Below are 18,907 nucleotides of genomic sequence, written 5' to 3'. Positions count from 1 at the left end.
CGTTTCCTGTTGAGTTCCATAGCATTCTTTAACTGGAGCTCATACATTCTGTTTCTCCTCTGGTAGAAAACATATTCTGGGTCAACTCCTGTGTTCGCGTCATCTGCATAAAGTTGTTTATATCCCACTTCAGGGTTTGTATAAAACTCTTTCCATCTCATATTTGCATACCATGGTGGCAAACCTAACGCAGCGTCATTTGACATGGCAGTTTGCATTTGTACATCTGTTGGCACTTGACCATAGTTTGCCATTGCAGTTTGTATTCTAACTTCATTTGGAATATTCTCTGGGTTTGGTTGTCCAGGTTGCTGTGCATTCGCTAAGTTCTGTGCGTCCATTTAATATTAGATAAAAATATCTCTTACGAGTACATATACTGAACATTTGCAGGCATTGGTTCATCTTCATATTCTCTATATCTTTCTGCCACGTCAAATAAGTAAATGACACAATGGAAAAAACCTAAAACAAGTAGTCCTATTTCAAACCACATTTACTTACTAGTAAAATTTCTTTGTTATGACACTTTCTCCAGTTTATAGGACCTCTCTCATATTCTATCTTATCGTATCTAAACTCATAGTCATGTATGTCCTCTAACCATCTCATGACACTTTCCAAACCACTTTTATCGGATGTAAAGTAAAAGCATGGATGGTTATGTAAAACGTCTAAAGTTTCTAAAGAGTCTCTCAAAGTCCAGTCTACTTGGTATTGAAATTCCCATGTGTTATAGAACGGTGGGTCCACTATAAGAAAACATTTTCCTTGTCTTTATATTTTTCATACAACTCTGTCCAATGACATCTCACAAACTCTATACCCTCAATATATTTTTCTATGTCCTCTTTGAAAACATTTGTATAGTTAAGATATAAAACTTTTGACATAAGTGTTTCAATGTCATGAACTCTTATAGCACCACTATATAATAGTCTAGCAGATATACTATCCCAGTCTATATATTCTGCTTTTTTCAAAACCTCTCTCACAATATTTTTCTTATCTAATGGTATACGTTCCATCTTACCTATAGGTATCTTTTCTTTTAACGCTTTCAATATATTGTTTGTGTCTGGAATATGTTTGAGACGGTCCATATAGTTGTCGAAGTCATTGCATATAATCTTTGAGTCAGGAAATATTGTATGGCACAAATGAGATATATAGAAACTTCCACCGAACAAGTCTACAAATGTTAGACCATTCGGTAGTTTCTTAAGTTCTCTCAATAGAATATCTTTACATCTACTCTTATTTCCAAAGAAGGGTAACGGTGGTTTTGTAAAATTCATTTTATATTTAATAAAAATGTTTTTTCCCTGAAAAGTGACAGAAAAGTGACAAAACATGTACGAAGAAGTCTTGAAAATTCAAGAGGGTAGAAAAGAGGTTAGAAAAGAGGTTATATCTAACCTTCTACCCTAAACATTATTTTTGTCTGATTTTACGAAGAAGTCTTGACAAAACATGAAAACATATATAATTTGTGAAAAGCTCCTGGAAGACCCGTATATAAGAACTTCATTTATACTAAACATCTTCAGGGCTAGAAGGCACGAAGTGCCTGGAAGCCCCACTACCTTTTTTTTTTTTTTTTTTTTTTTTTTTTTTTTTTTTTAAATAACAATAATTCTTTTTGCTATAGTTTTATTCTTTCTGTCATAGCAAATTTCTATTATAATATTGAACTCTTTATTGAAATATCAGTTTGTTAATACTTAGATGACTTACAAAGAAAACCTATTTCGAAATTAAGAGCCATGTTCCCGATATTATTGCATTACTATATCAGTACTAATTATTTAAATTCACTGTAACAAATACGAACTCTTTGAAAATTAAATTGAGAAATCAAGCCGCATCATCTTTTGAATATAAAGTTTTTCATATTTCAATTGATATTAAACAATTGATGAATGCTTTCGTTAATAATGGTCTTTAATTACAATTTTTTGATTATATAAATTCATAAATCATGAATATTAACGCCTTCGTCTAAAGGAAAATTGATGATATAAATCAAAAGCAGATCTCATAGGCTTTTTATCTATAATAGGAAACTCAGCTTCACACAGATATGATGAAAAGTGAGAAAGATATGAATAGAATATATATTTTGAACATTATTTGTTGTAACTGATTATATGTTTTATCTATTATTCTGTCACAGAAAGAATTTTAACTGTAATTGAACCATCATATTGATAAATTCTTTTCTGATCCTTTGTTTCCAAGAAATGAACAGTTTTCAATAAGAACAGTTGATCCAAATGCAGAATGTTTCCATAATCAGATTTTTGTGTTCATTATTCAAAACATTACAAAAATTAAAATTATAGTTACCAATCTAATTCTAAAATTATATTATGATGTTGTGTTACAAAATGATGAATATGTTACGTTACTTAGACTTGTTGGTTTAGAATATTCCTGAGTCAAAGTTGCTTCACAGAAACTTGTGTTGATTGATTTAACTTCAATATTTCCATAAAAGATATTTGTTAAGGTTTTTCTAAATTTCCGCATAAATAAAAAGAACTTTCATAAAGATAATTTTTATTATTTGAATTTAAACTAATTTAACATATGAATGATGTCCATCGAGTTTGTTTTTGATTTGTAGCCACATGTTCGGTATTGGACAATGGAACTATCACAGTTAAAGTAGAGAGATCCACCTTTGTATTACTGCTGCAGTTAGTAAATGAACAATCGGAATTAAGGAATTTATTGTTTGTATTCGTAAAATAAATGGCACTATTGGTCGTAATAGCGATAAATATGCTTTCAAATATGAAACACTCATTATTTGTCGATTTAGCTGTAACGTTTGTGCCACAAATAGGTTCTGAATTAGGTGTGTATTGTAAAAGAGTTCCCAAACATCACCAGAAGATTGAGAAAGATTAAATACTTTTCTTCCTAAAATGAATTGTAAACTTCAGAAAACTACTTCCCTCGTCAAAATTTTTAAGAAAAATTTTTTATCTCTTCCATCAAGGAATAAAAACGGGGAAAAATATTACCATAATTAATGAGTCGAATCCTTGCTGTCCAAAAGCGTGGCCTTACACCTTATGTTGCTTTTGATTGTCAATCACTTCCTTCCAAGTTAATTACAAATCAGAAGCATCAAGAAGAGTGACACGAAGCTTTACTTATTACTCAACAATTATAAAAAGAACTGCGATTACCATCAGCATTTGAATATTATCAAAAATCAATTGAAGAAAGAACTTATAAAAGAATGCATCGCGTATATCGTATCACCATATGAATCAGATTCACAATTATCATATCTTGCAAGAACAAGATACTTTGATTGCGTTTTAACATATCTAACACCATTAGTATTATACAAACTTTATGATTTCTTACAAGTTACTTGAAATAGATACCAATATTTCATAACTTTTCATAAATTAACACCCAACAACTTTATATCTCTTTGTATATTCATTTGATGTAACTATTCACCATCAATTACAAATCTTTCTCTGAAACCATCTCTTAAACTAATTTTATAATACGAAAATTCAACAAATGTAATTATTTCTTCTAGATCTCACCAAAAAATACATAATTTACAACAAATTCTAATACATGTTTAACATTGTATTTAAAACATTCCTTTTTTCTCTTTCATATGATCCAATAACAGAACCATTAATTTTTTTCATTCAGAATCTCCGTAAGAACACAACTTTTTTATAATCATACATTGCTGCAGATATACTTAAACATCTTGTTCAAGGTTAAATTGACACCATTACTCTTTGGACCATTTGAATTTACCAAATTCATCACCATCTGTGTTTCCTTACTTCAAAACAAACTATTCTCCAAAGATTGAAAGTTTCAAAGTCTTATAACCATCACAATCTAAGTATTTCAAGTTCACAAGACTCAATGACAAACATTTCCAGATATCATTCAATTCCACATCATATTTCCAATCTATCAAACTAATAGTTGATTGAAAAAAGACGAAATTAATTTTGATATTTGTTCAAATTACGAAATTAACAATTTATTTTTTTCTCATAACACATGATATATCCAATGATATATATCATATTCATCTCTTTAATTCATTCATAAGAAATCAAAATTTATTTCTATCTCAGAAACAGAGATTTTATTTATTATTTATTTTCTTATTAATTGATATTTTTTCTTTCATAATTTACATAATTTAATGCAGATTGTAGAATCCATTTTAACTTCATGAATAATGATACGCACAGTATTCCAAACTTATCTTAGTCGATACAGTTCCAAAATTTAATGAAGCCATCTTTGAGTGCAAAGTTTATGACTTGAAGTTTGTTTGTGAATATTCTTCACCAGTACAAGCTTTCACGTATTGCATAGAAAGTTGTTGAAGAATTCCCAAGTGAGTGTGTTGTTACAATTGCCTGTCAATCATCATCATCAAACAAGACAACATTTGTGAAGCGTCTTTCCATTGCTCTTCGTGTTGTCTGTTACTATTCTATTGTTATTGAAATGAACTATTATTTTGTCGATCGCAAGAAGACACCAAAGGGCCCAGATGGCAAGAACGACTTCTAGTGCATTTGTGCCATCAATGTTTATGTTCTTGCTTATAATGTCCACACGTTACTTAAATGGGAAACAATTCTTCGCCGCAAGTACGATTTCAAGCAAGACAAGGGCATCAACATCGAAACAGAGAAACAGACACTTCCAGGCAACACATTCCTCATCCTTGAAGGCATTCACAGTTTGAATCCATAATTACTTGGTCCAACCGGTCGCGACATAGTCACTCCAATCTACGTTGCTCCACTTACACCACTTGTTGTCGACAATGACCACCACATCCTAACATCATATATTCGTCTCATCCGCCACATCATCATAGATCACAGGTACCTCGTCTATTCTGCTCGTAAAACAAACCACTGATGGACATCGGTCCGAGTTGGCGAAGAGAAGAACATTTTCCCATACCAAGGTGATGCAGAAATGTTCTTCAACTCTTCATTGCTTAAGGAACTTCCAGTTCTTTCTATCTACTGCCTCAATTTGCTCTCTGATGCCACAATTCCATATCATCGCTATCCACTCACCTCTGAAGTCACCCAGGAGGCTAAGCAACTCCTCAGAATGTTCTCCGGAAAACCTCTTGAAAGAGTTCCGCACATCTTGTGAATTTTCGAGTTCGTCTGTGTCTCTGACATAAAGTACTAAGAATAAGTTTAATAAACACCTAAACTCATAATAGTTTAATCAAAATAAATGCAAGCTATCAGTTTCGGATAAGAAAGAAAAATGCATCAACTCTGAAGAAGAAACGCGATACAACTAATATTGACGAGTTAAATTGCTGTATTCACAAACTTCATTGTATAACACAAAAGAATAACCGTGAATATTTTTTTAACATTCAATTTTGATTCAAATTATAAGTTTTTAACGGAACAATTCACAAGTGAATATTGAAATTTGATTGATTGTCAAAAAATTTATTTATATTAAAACAATACAAAGAGAAATAATGAAATGATATGAATAATGATAAACAATTTCATATTTTGTGATAATATTCTTCTTTATCATTAAAACTAAAATAGGAAACTCTGCTTCACACAGATATGATGAAAAGTGTGAAAGATTATGAATAGAATATATATTTTGAACATTATTTGTTCTAACTGATTGATATGTTTTATCTATTATTCTGTCACAGAAAGAATCTTTAACTGTAATTGAACCAGAACCCCATTGATAAAATTCTACTCCTGGTCCTGTGTTTCCAAGAAATGAACAGTTTTCAATAAGAACAGTTGATCCAAATGCATAGAATGTTCCATAATCAGATTTTTTGTGTTCATTATTCAAAACATTACAAAAATTAAAATTATAGTTACCATAAATTAAATTTAAAATTAAATTATTTGATGTTGTGTTACAAAATGATGAATATGTTACATTACTTAGACTTGTTGGAACATATAGAATTATTCCTGAGTCATAGTCTGCTTCACAGAAACTTGTGTTGATTGATTTAACTTCAATATTTCCATACCAAAGATAATTTGTATAAGATTTTTCTAAATTTCCGCATTCATAAAAAGAACTTTCATAAAGATGATTTTTATTATTTGAATTATAAACTAAATGAACATATGAATGATGTCCCCAATCAGAGTTTGTTTTTGATTTGTAGCCACATGTTCGGTATTGGACAATGGAACTATTACAGTTAAAGTAGATAGATCCACCATTTGTATTACTGCTACAGTTAGTAAATGAACAATATGAGTTAAGAAATTTATTGCTTGTATTCGTAAAATAAATGGCACTATTGGTCGTAATTTCAATGAAGATACTTTTAAAAATGAAACACTCGTTTTCTGTTGATGTTGCTTGAACATTCTTCCCAGTGATTGGTTTTGGTGATGTTGATGTTCCATAAAAAAGTTCCCAAACATCACCAGCAGATTGTGAAAGATCAAAAACTTTCTCTTCTTAAGGGTGTACTCCGGTCAAAAAATGGGGACAGTTTGTCTCGCTAGAGCACCTTATAAAGCTGTATCAGCGCCCAAAATTTAGGATACTATTATATTAAGTAATTGGACCATGCTAGTCGGATTTAAGGCAAAGTTTTTAATTGATCATTTATTGATGCAATCATTTTCTAAAAGCAAGCTTACCAACCTTCAAAATATATTTACTGCAGGATAAAAATTATTATACCATAGATTACACAAATTTCAACAGAAATCAATATTATTTTTTCAAATCCCTCATGATTATTTAATAAATAATAGAATGTATTCATTTATGTACTAGTTGTAGTTAATTCTCATATAACAAAATCTTTCTATACGTATTATGATACGCTCATTTTATTACATTTAGAATTATATTGAAATTCTGTATTTATTTGCTTCTTCAATATGCTAGCAACTATCAGAAGTATTGACAAGTAGCTTCGTTTCAACCATAGAGTTCGAAGTTTAATTTTCCAAATTCTATCGTAGAAATTACACGTTGGACTTTTTGTGTGCATTCAGTAGTAATTTTAATGCGTTTTCGAGTTATTAGGTATTTAGTGTGCAACTCTGCAAAAAAAGAAAATTCAATATTTTTATCAACTTGAATTTGGTTCAAAATAGTTGTATCAGCAAAACAATCTAATACATGTTATATTTTTTATTAGACTTTTGAAGAATTTGTTGTTTTCGATGAAGTACATGGTTTTAAGAAATAGAGCCATGCGTTTTAGAATGTAGCTTCTTTGTCATTGCAGAAACAATATATTATTAGCGCGCTATGTTATGTTGTATATTTATCTTGTTTTTGTTGTTTTTTCTTCACATTAGATTAAAAAAGTGAATTTGTAAAGTTTTCAATTTTTGATAGAACTCATTGAATTCGACCGGAGTCAGTGTCAGATTCATAGAACTCTTGCTATATGAACATTGCAACAATTCTTTAACGGTAGATTATATATATACCAAATAAGGAATCTACTCTGAGAGAATCACTTTCCAAATTTTTTCCGTTTAGCTTATGGATGTCGGATTCCACAAAAAATAAGGTTCTCAAGACACTTGGTGTCTTGACCTTTTTTTTTGTACGTTAGAAATGTACGTTTAATCAATTTGCTCGGCGTTTGCCGAGCTCACATGCTGACATTCACAATCCTAACCATTTTTGGTATAGGATCTACAAATCTTCATTTTATAATGAAGTTCTCTTTTGGATTCTTAATTTGATCCTATCCAAAATGAGAACTTCATTATAAACGCTCTTTAAAGAACTCTCTGATCCATATTTTGTCAGAGATTGCATATCAATTACACTAGAGCAAAGTTCTTCCTGAAGATTAATCTTTTATAAGCTGATCCTCAGAAAGAACTTTGCTCTTTTCGACTTATATACAGAATCCAACGATAAATTGGGGGGAACGGTATTAGCTACCCTAAAGTACTATGAATTTCTCTTCATAGTACCTTTTGAGAAGCTAAATACCGCTCAAATACATTGTTTTAGAGGTGATTACAAGAACCCAACATTAATGCAAAGTTCTTTGGGTCTATCTCAATCAATAAGGTAACTCAAAGGAGTTTGCATTAATTAAGGAATATCTTATTCATAAAAAGCATAAATACATTAATTATGAACAGATTTCTTTCGAAGACCCCAATTAAATGAGAGTCTTCGAAAGAAATCTGTTCATAATATAGTAAATACTTGAAAACAACTCTTTGGTGAGTAAAGAATGATACGTCAAACCCTAATTAGGATAACTCTGCAAGAGTTTCACTATTTAGTGAAACATCTTGTTGAGTTTTTTCTTAATTTATGATTGCTGACGTTCCGATGACCAGAGAGTACTTTTACAACGCTTTTAGAGCAGTATTAATACGAAGCCTCTCATTGAATGAGAGACTTCGGATTAATACTGTTCTATTCAAGTAGTCTCACTAAGCACTGACTTCCTGTAGACTAAAGAACTGGATTACATCTACTAATCAATTGATTCGGATGGAAATCAGAAAGCGTATTCGAGAAGATACAATCCAGAAGTGCAAGACTTAAGAATTCTAAGTTAGAATATCATAAGTACTGCAGTCCTGGATTGTAGAATTCATATGATGGCCAAGTGGAGAGATCATAATGATGCAGGATAATGTATGCGGCAAATGATGTTATATGCTTATAGAAGTAGGCAAATGCAGTACAATGATATATACTTTATATAAACATATAATATCATTTGACGTATAGCATAATATCAAGATAGCATAGCAAAATAAATTTTTAGAGGGTAAAAATATATGAAAATGGGTAAAATTCAATAGTGTCTGACCTATCGTTGTTTTTGATGGTGTCTTATGTAACCGTCAGACACATTCAAATTTTGAATGGTGTCTTGTGGTTTGACAGACACCTTTGAAAAAATAAAATCTCTTTTATTTTAATTATATAGAACCTTTACATATTATACTAGATTTTACCCGTTTTAATTGTTGAGTTTTGATATAATTTTTCTTTGAAAAATGCGCAAAATAAATTTGAAAATAAAAATTTTGAAGTCAAGACACTATGATGACACCTAGCAATTTCTCAGAGACACCTATCGTTGGGAAAATTACATCCGTAGTTTAGCTCGAAATGAAGTTAAGTTTTTAGTATTTTTTTACAAAATTTGATTTTTCTCAAAAATTTGGAATTTTAGGAAACAAAGCTCTTCGTGGTAGTATGTATTATAGGTATATGTATCTATTTCTCGTTGAGCAATGTCACTGCCTCTTGAGGAAAAAAAGATATGTTACATTTACTATTTTTCATATAAATTCCAGCAATTTTAGGAGTGCTTGCAACAAACATAAGTATCTCAAATACTTGAAATATTGAGACATGGACTTGGGTACATATATATAACTATATATTCTATAGCACCACGAAGAGTTTTCTCCATTCCAAGCTTTCAATATGGAGTTATAATGAGATCTTAATTATACTTCTAAAAACAATAAAATATTTCAAAATTTTAAGTGATAATTAATTGCAATTCTCTTTTATTTAATAGACCTCATATCATTCTATAAATATATCATATTATCATTTCTTAATATCAAATATTTAATTCAGGGGGAGGCAGTGTATGTGCCCTAAAATTGAATGGGTCGGAGTACACCCTTAAAAGAAATGTAAACTTCAGAAAGTTACTTCCCTTGTCAATATTTTTAATGAGTCGTATCATGGCTGTTTAAAAATTTGGCCTCACCCCTGTTATTGTTTTTGATTGTCAAGCAGCCAAGTTTATGACAAATTAGAAGCTTCAAGAAGAGCGACGTGAATCATTAATTATTGCTCATCAATTATAAATAGAACGACGATTACCATCAGCATTTGAATATTATCAAAAATCAATTGAAGAAATAACTTATAAAAGAATACATCGAGTACATAGTATCACTATGAATTAGATTCATAATTATCATATCTTGCAAGAACAAGATACTTTGATTGTGTTTTAACATATCTAACACCATTAGTATTATACAAACATTATGATTTCTTACAAGTTACTTGAAATAGATACCAATATTTCATAACTTTTCATAAATTAACACCCAACAACTTTATATCTCTTTGTATATTCATTTGATGTAACTATTCACCATCAATTACAAATCTTTCTCTGAAACTATCTCTTAAACTCATTTTAGAATACGAAAATTCAACAAATGTAATTATTTCTTCTAGATCTCACCAAAAAATACATAATTTACAACAAATTCTAATACATGTTTAACATTAAATTTAGAACATTCTTTTTTCCTCTTTCATATGATCCAATAACAGAACAATTAGTTTTTTTTTCATTCAGAATCTCCGTAAGAACACAACTTTTTTATAATCATACATTTCTGCAGATATACTTAAACATCTTGTTCAAGGTTAAATCAAGAAAACAAGTATCCATCGTAGGAAAGATTATTAGCCATGAAGATAGCACAATCAGCATTGATTACTTGGTGAATGATTGTACAGGCAGTATCAAAGTTAAGAATTTCATTTCAGATGATAATCCAGAGCCAATTCCAGATGGAACATACGTTTTTGTTGTTGGAAGAATTACACCTGCTATTGAAGATGGAATATCTTCATTCACAATCAAACCCATAACAGAATTCGATCAAATTCCTTATCATATGCTTTACTCATTGTTCGTACACTTACAGACAACAAGAGGAACACCCCCAGACTCCTCTTTCGCTCAAGCACCAAAGCATGTTGAAACAGCACCCTCCTCCAATGCGATCAAGCGAAGACAGAGATGAAAAGATTAAGAACGATGTCATTGAATTCCTCAAAGAGAACAATTCAGATCGCGGAACTCCAGAAGAACAAATTATTCAACATTTCTCACACATATACTCGCAGAAGAAGTTAAGAAAGCAGTTGAAACAGCAAACTTTAATGGTGAAATCTACTCTACAAGCGAAGATAATTGTTATAATCCTTGCTAAATTTTGAATAATTTTCTCTTGAAATCATTGTTACTGATACAATATTTAATGTTTGCTCTAATAAACCATCATTTTTCTGTAATAATTTTTTGAAATTAAAATATTTCAATCTCTTCTTATTTTCTAATGAATTTTTAATTAAGTAATATCTTTATATGGATTTCATAGCTCATTAATTGCATATTTCCTTCTAATTTTAAGTTTTTAGCTAATAATCTATTCAATATATTTTTAATAATCATGCTAGAACATATTGTAATAATTCACATGCGTTTTTATTTATAATACAGAATGCCCTCTCGCATAATAGCAAACTTATAGGAGTCGATACAGATCCAATGCTTAACGAAGGGTTTGCAAAGTTCTTAATCAGCGCAAGCTTTCATGTGTTACTCCAATCTATGCTGTTCCACTTGTTATCGACAACGGCCACCTCTTCCTAACATCAGGTCTTCGTATCATCGTCCGCATCATCATTGATCACAAGTACGGCTGCTTTTCTGCTCGAACAACAATCCACTGATGGTCATCCGTCCGATTTGGTGGAGAGAAGAACATCTTCCCATACCAATGGAATGCTGAAATGTTATTCAACTCTTCATTGTTTTACGAACTTCCAGTTCTTTCTATCTACGACCGCGCTTAACTCTCTGGGTCCACGATTCCATATTATCATAAGGATATTGGTGATTCGCTCACCTATGAAGTCACACAGGAGGCTAAGCGACACATCAGTATTCTCAACTTGTTCTGCCCAATTCCTCTTGAAGGAGTTCCGACCATCTTGTAAATTCTTTAGTTCGTCGGTGTCTCTGACTTAAAGTACTAAGAATAAATTTAATAAATAAGAAATATTTCTACATAACAAGTCATTTAGCCATTATTTCTACTTGAAACCAGCAACAAAAAATCGAGATATAGGAAGAACAATATGCATTTTATTTATTTACTAAAGAAATACAAAGAGAAGTAATGAAATGATATGAATAATGATAAACAATTTCATCATATGTGATAATTTTCTTCTTTATCATTAAAACTAAAATAGGAAACTCTGCTTCACACAGATATGATGAAAAGTGTGAAAGATTATGAATAGAAGATATATTTTGAACATTATTTGTTGTAACTGATCCATATGTTTTATCTGTTCTGTCACAGAAAGAATCTTTAACTGTAATTGAACCAGAAACCCATTGATAAAATTCTACTCCTGGTCCTGTGTTTCCAAGAAATGAACAGTTTTCAATACGAACAGTTGATTCACCTCCATAGAATGTTCTGTGGTTAGAATATTTGTGTTCATTATTCAAAACATTACAAAAATTAAAACTATAGTTACCAACACCTAATTCTAAAATTATATAATATGATGTTGTGTTACAAAATGATGAATATGTTACATTACTTAGACTTGTTGGAACATATAGAAGTATTCCTGATCCATATAATGCTTTACAGAAACTTGTGTTGATTGATTTAACTTCAATATTTCCATAATAAAGATAATTTGTAAAAGATTTTTCTAAATTTCCGCATTCATAAAAAGAACTTTCATAAAGATAATTTTTATTATTTGATTTAGAATCTAAGTAAGCATATGAATGATGTCCTTGATCGTTTGTTTTTGATTTGTAGCTACATGTTCGGTATTGGACAATGGAACTATCACATTTAAAGTTGATAGATCCACCATATGTATTACTGCTGCAATTAGTAAATGAACAATATGAGCTAAGAAATTTATTGTTTGATACATTAAAATAAATGGCACTTTTAGTTGTAATGGTGATGAATATACAGTTATATAAGAAGCATTCATTTTTTGTTGATTTCGCGGTAACATTTGTACCTTGAATTGGTTTTGAATTATGTGATGTATTGTAAAAGAGTTCCCAAACATCATCAGGTGATTGATCAAAGTGTAAATTATTCATAGTTGATGTGTGTTTTGATACTGTTATCTGAAAATCGTGATTGAATTTCATTGTTTTCATCAAAAAAATGAATCGGCATTATTTGACATTTCAATGATGTAAATGTCAAATAATGCCGATTCATTTGAATCTTATATTCAAGTTATGAAATTGCGATTCTTTTAGCTGTCATCAGCATTTTAACAGCTAGTGCATGGAAACAATGATGTAAATCATTCTAATCTTATATAAAAACATCGATTTTGCTGATTAAATTTTTGGATTTCGTAATAAAATGATCAATATTGTAAATAATTAAAGCTATTGTACTTACACATGATTTGTATATTATAAAATGTATGAAATATCGACTTAATTCGCTTGAAAATTTGAAATAGGGAGAATCTTTATATAAAACGCCTAATATCTAACAATTATTACATTAAATGAATACTTAAATTTGAGTAATCGATGATTTATATGAATTCTCTGGTCTGAATAAAGAATATCGAAAATTAGTTTGATTTTGGGGTTGTTTTGATAGTATTGTCAAATGTAATGATGTAAAAACATGAATTTATTAGTAAATACATGCTCGTGTTTGAGTAAAAATAGATATTTGTTGTTGTGAAATAAGTATTTGATTTCTTGTAAATCTTGAATGAAAACAATAAGTTCGTATCAATGGGAAAATCGAATATGTAGCTATTTAATTTGTATCAAAAGAATTTTTTAATGAGAATTTAAATTTCGAAGAAATTTGTTATGTATCGTTGAGTTTTGTAATTAAAACTGATATGTTAATGATGTGATTTGCTTTTTTAAAACATTTATTAGTCTTGATGAAATAATTTTTCTTTTGTTAAACATTTCTTCTGAGTTTGCTAATAAAGACGGAGTCCTTTGTGAATGTGACATAGGCGCCCGAGAACCGTATGCACAAAAACTCTTATTGGGTGTCTTGTCTTTAGATATTCTTTCAAAAATATGCCAAATTTGATTGATGATTTCTAAAAAAGTAATCTAATCATCTGATGCCATTAATTGTATTTAGAAAAAAAATTCGTTTCTTTTAATTTTTTAAGAGTATCACAGCAGATGATTAACTTTCCTTGATTTACGATACAACTAATTCACCAAATGCAGAAGTGCAATCGAATACAAACAATCGAATCTCCTAATTGATGAATCAAATAGTCCATTTTTCATTGAATTATTTAATCAAATCGTCTCTAATCATAGCAATCCTCCAAAATCAATCAGTAGTACACATGTTATCTTTGATCAATTCTTACGTTATAAAGAGAAGAGCACATTTATATGATCTCATGTATATTTTTGATTTTTTTTTTACAAATCTTGTCAATAAGACATTTGAAGTTGTTACCGATACAGTTACATAATTTTGAGATACAAATTCACCGCGCAATATTATTTTATTAAACTAAAACAGAGATAATTTTCTAAAAATTTAAATCATACATTGATCAGTACCTTGTAGAAGATACACATATTGATTTCAAATTCGTATGCATTGAAATGTTCGACGACATTTACACTGTTCGTTTTGAACCTATAATTATTCCATTTATAGTTGAAATGACAAAAATTTACCACATCAAGATAAGCGATGATACAATCGAATTGATCTCACATTTCAGCATGATACAAATATCAATAATATGTAAACTAAGAAAACATTATTGATATACTTAAGGGTGCACCCGTATGTACGTTTATTTGAGAGGAGGAGGATTATATTTTTGAAAGGGTGAAACATTATGAATATGTTAATTATATAATAAAAAAAAAAAAAAAAAAAAAAAAAAGAAAAGGTAGTGGGGCCTCCAGGCGCGTTGCGCCCTCTAGCCCTGAAGTTTTTTTTTCTTGGGATGGGCCTCCAGGCACTTCGTGCCCTCTAGCCCATAAAAAATTTTTGAGAGTCGTCGTCGTTGACTTTTTTGGTAGAGCACTCAAAATAGTATAACTTTGTCCGGACAAGTAAGGGTCTATCGTCGCTACAGGAAAAGTTACAGGCGTTCCAAGGAAGTATACTTTGAGAAGACTTTTCCCCTTATAGAATGAGATAGGATGGTTATTTTACAAAACTGACAACACTTTGACCGAGTAGTTTTTTGAGCTGAACAAAAAGTGTCATATAAACATCTGTCGAAAACCGCTTTTTAACTTCACTTAAAATGCCACGTAAGCTACGTAAGAATATACGTAAGAGGAAGAGAGCATTGAAACATCCAATAGTAAAACTGACACCACAACAACAGTTGCAACAACAAATGCTGAATGACCCCACTATGTTGCAACAAATGTCAAGCAACCCTATGATTTTAAACCGAGTTCTTGGTGCACAGAGTGGAGGTTTAAGAGCGGCACTTTTAGCGAAAATGGCAGGCTATGGTGGAGCTGCAGACGGAACAGCCTATAACCCTCAAAGTCAAATGAATTTGAGTTCACTCAAAAATCAAATAACAGATGTCAAAAAGTCAAACATAGACATACAGAAGCAAATAAGTGAAAACGAAAAGAAACTAGAATATGACAGACACACAAAGAAACTCAATGAGTTAAACGTAGAGAAAAAGAAGAAAGAAGAACAACTGAAAGAACTAAGTACAGAGGAATATGCGAAAAAAGTGTCAGAAAAAGCAGCAGAAGTAGCAAAAATGGAACAAGATGTTGTAAATTTGAAAAAACCATACTACTCAATATAAAGTACTGAAAGATGAAGAGATAAAACAAAAAGCCCTGAAGACATATATGGATAGCGATGAGTATAAAAAAGAAGTTGAAGCAAATGTAAAGGCAGAAAAACTTTTACAGTTGCAAAACCAAACCGTACAGTATGAAAACTTAGCACAAGAAAGTAAAAATAACGACGCAGCCATGCAAAAGGCAATGAAAAGCGCAGAATATATAAAAGCTAACAATGACTGGTTAGATGCCCAAGCCAACGCCAAAGCAGCCCAACTTATAGGGTCAATAAGGACAAAAATACAAGCGGATGAAGACAGTTCAAATGAAGCTTTAACAAATGCTGACTTTAAGAACGCCTTCGAAGCTCTTCATAGTAAGGTGAAACAAGTGAACGACTTCTCATCTGGAAAGAAACTGAAGTCTGAAGGTTTCGACAAAGAGTTAAGAGAAGTAGCACAAAATATGACGAAAATAACAGATGCAGCAACGAGACAGGCAGTTCAAAGTGCCTATGACGCCGTTAGAGCAACTGTTGTGGAAAGTCAAGAAAAAGAGTTACAACAGACCAAAACAGACCTAGTAAATGCTTTCTTAAAAACGAAAAGTCAGGTAGGACACTATGCTGCAGATGGAACATATGTGCCAGCTGGTGGAACTTATATACCACCAAACCCTCCAAGAGAAGCACCTGCACCAGGACTACCTAAAACATTTACGAAGAAGTTTTGACAAAACATTTACGAAGAAGAAGTCATGACAAAACATTTACGATGAAGTCTTGACAAAACATGTACGATGAAGTCTTGACAAAGTCTTTACGAAGAAGTCATGACAAAACATGTACGAAGAAGTCTTGACAAAACATATACGATGAAGTCATGACAAAGTCTTTACGATGAAATCTTGACAAAACATTTACGAAGAAGTTTTGACAAAGTCTTTACGATGAAGTCTTGACAAAGTCTTTACGATGAAGTCATGACAAAACATTTACGAAGAAGTCATGACAAAACATATACGAAGAAGTCATGACAAAACATGTACGATGACATTTTGACAAAACATATACGAAGAAGTCATGACAAAACATGTACGATGACATTTTGACAAAACATATACGATGAAGTTTTGACAAAGTCTTTACGAAGAAGTCATGACAAAACATTTACGAAGAAGTCATGACAAAACATTTACGAAGAAGAAGTTTTGACAAAGTCTTTACGAAGAAGTCATGACAAAACATTTACGAAGAAGAAGTTTTGACAAAACATATACGATGAAGTCTTGACAAAACATTTACGAAGAAGTCATGACAAAACATTTACGATGAAGTCATGACAAAACATATACGAAGAAGTCATGACAAAGTCTTTACGAAGAAGAAGTTTTGACAAAACATATACGAAGAAGTCATGACAAAACATATACGAAGAAGTCATGACAAAACATGTACGAAGAAGTCATGACAAAGTCTTTACGAAGAAGAAGTTTTGACAAAACATATACGAAGAAGTCATGACAAAACATATACGAAGAAGTCATGACAAAACATGTACGATGACATTTTGACAAAACATATACGATGAAGTCATGACAAAAACATATACGAAGAAGTCATGACAAAGTCTTTACGAAGAAGAAGTCATGACAAAACATTTACGATGAAGTCATGACAAAACATTTACGAAGAAGAAGTTTTGACAAAACATATACGAAGAAGTCATGACAAAGTCTTTACGAAGAAGAAGTTTTGACAAAGTCTTTACGAAGAAGAAGTTTTGACAAAACATATACGATGACATTTTGACAAAGTCTTTACGAAGAAGTCATGACAAAACATATACGATGACATTTTGACAAAACATGTACGATGAAGTCTTGACAAAACATGTACGATGACATTTTGACAAAACATTTACGAAGAAGTCTTGACAAAGTCTTTACGAAGAAGAAGTCATGACAAAACATTTACGATGAAGTCATGACAAAACATTTACGAAGAAGTCATGACAAAACATATACGAAGAAGTCATGACAAAGTCTTTACGAAGAAGTCATGACAAAAACATATACGAAGAAGAAGTTTATTTCCTGGACTGTTGTCAAAATGTCATGTTGTCACACTTTTTCAGAGAAGTTAAAATGACCGAGGGACCGAGGGACCGAGGGACCTGGTGACACCTTCAGTTCTTCAAAACATGTACGATGAAGTCATGACAAAAACATATACGAAGAAGAAGTCTTGACAAAACATGTACGATGAAGTCTTGACAAAACATGTACGATGACATTTTGACAAAACATTTACGAAGAAGTCTTGACAAAACATGTACGATGACATTTTGACAAAACATATACGATGAAGTCTTGACAAAACATATACGATGAAGTCTTGACAAAACATATACGAAGAAGTCATGACAAAACATTTACGAAGAAGAAGTTTTGACAAAACATATACGATGAAGTCTTGACAAAACATATACGATGAAGTCTTGACAAAACATATACGATGAAGTCTTGACAAAACATATACGAAGAAGTCATGACAAAACATTTACGAAGAAGAAGTTTTGACAAAACATATACGATGAAGTCTTGACAAAACATATACGATGAAGTCTTGACAAAACATATACGATGAAGTCTTGACAAAGTCTTTACGAAGAAGTCATGACAAAACATGTACGAAGAAGTCTTGACAAAACATATACGATGAAGTCTTGACAAAGTCTTTACGAAGAAGTAACTTCATCTAGTGAAAGTAGTGGCAATGAAGGAAAAAGAAGAGTTAAAAACTCAGTCAGGAAGAAAGTAAAGCTTGGTCCGAGTGGGTTCTATTATGACAAATAAATCCAACTATTCTATATTTTTACCCATATGAAATGTACGCCGCTCAGAATATAACGCCAACAGTTTTGGATGCCATGAACGGAAATGTTTCCGAATGGTATAACGAATGCGACAATGCCATTAGAAGGTCAGAAATAGTTCCTGGAACTTACGAATATACAACTGCTGTTTCTTATGGAAACGTAGGTGAGTTTGGAGAAGGTTCTTCAACAACAGTAGATATTGCTTGCGACAGGTTTCATATAATTTCTATTGACAACTCATTCTTATACGTGGAACAAGACATTGAAATAAAACCTTCTGCTGACTTGAGAGGTAAGAAAGGTTGCAATGGTATTTTCTATGTCGGATACCAATATGCTCCAGAAGTTTTCATGGGATATAAGATATATTCTAACTCTG

At 31.2% G+C, this 18,907-nt stretch overlaps 4 protein-coding genes and 1 pseudogene across 5 annotated transcripts, besides 1 other annotated feature; 4 read left to right on the top strand and 1 right to left on the bottom strand.

Moving 5' to 3' along the window:
* Positions 1-19: 19 nt before the first annotated feature.
* On the bottom strand, positions 20-341 carry TVAGG3_0809400 (uncharacterized protein; the record flags this gene model as incomplete). Its single annotated transcript, XM_051247655.1, has 1 exon — positions 20-341. A coding segment is annotated over one exon (322 nt), but the record flags the coding sequence as incomplete, so codon positions are not given.
* Positions 342-3,021: 2,680 nt separating this feature from the next.
* TVAGG3_0809390 (phosphoribulokinase uridine kinase family) lies at positions 3,022-7,569 on the top strand (the record flags this gene model as incomplete). The annotated part of the gene is made up of 1 exon (XM_001293863.2): positions 4,999-5,184. The coding sequence occupies one exon, from the start codon at positions 4,999-5,001 to the stop codon at positions 5,182-5,184; it is 186 nt and encodes a 61-aa protein (XP_001293864.2).
* Positions 7,570-9,741: 2,172 nt separating this feature from the next.
* Positions 9,742-11,095, top strand: TVAGG3_0809380 (annotated as a pseudogene). The gene has a single exon: positions 10,299-11,024. A coding segment is annotated over exon 1 (726 nt).
* Positions 11,096-11,207: 112 nt separating this feature from the next.
* On the top strand, positions 11,208-13,908 carry TVAGG3_0809370 (uncharacterized protein; the record flags this gene model as incomplete). The annotated part of the gene is made up of 1 exon (XM_051247654.1): positions 11,600-11,845. The coding sequence occupies one exon, from the start codon at positions 11,600-11,602 to the stop codon at positions 11,843-11,845; it is 246 nt and encodes an 81-aa protein (XP_051083129.1).
* A 1,230-nt stretch (positions 13,909-15,138) lies between these two features.
* On the top strand, positions 15,139-15,432 carry TVAGG3_0809360 (protein of unknown function, DUF4106 family; the record flags this gene model as incomplete). Its single annotated transcript, XM_051247653.1, has 1 exon — positions 15,139-15,432. A coding segment is annotated over one exon (294 nt), but the record flags the coding sequence as incomplete, so codon positions are not given.
* Positions 15,433-18,591: 3,159 nt separating this feature from the next.
* Positions 18,592-18,907: part of a mobile genetic element that runs on past the window's edge.

Source organism: Trichomonas vaginalis, chromosome VI, assembly GCF_026262505.1.
Source record: "Trichomonas vaginalis G3 chromosome VI, whole genome shotgun sequence".
NCBI lineage: Eukaryota > Parabasalia > Trichomonadida > Trichomonadidae > Trichomonas > Trichomonas vaginalis.
This window is presented reverse-complemented; position numbering and strand designations above follow the sequence as displayed.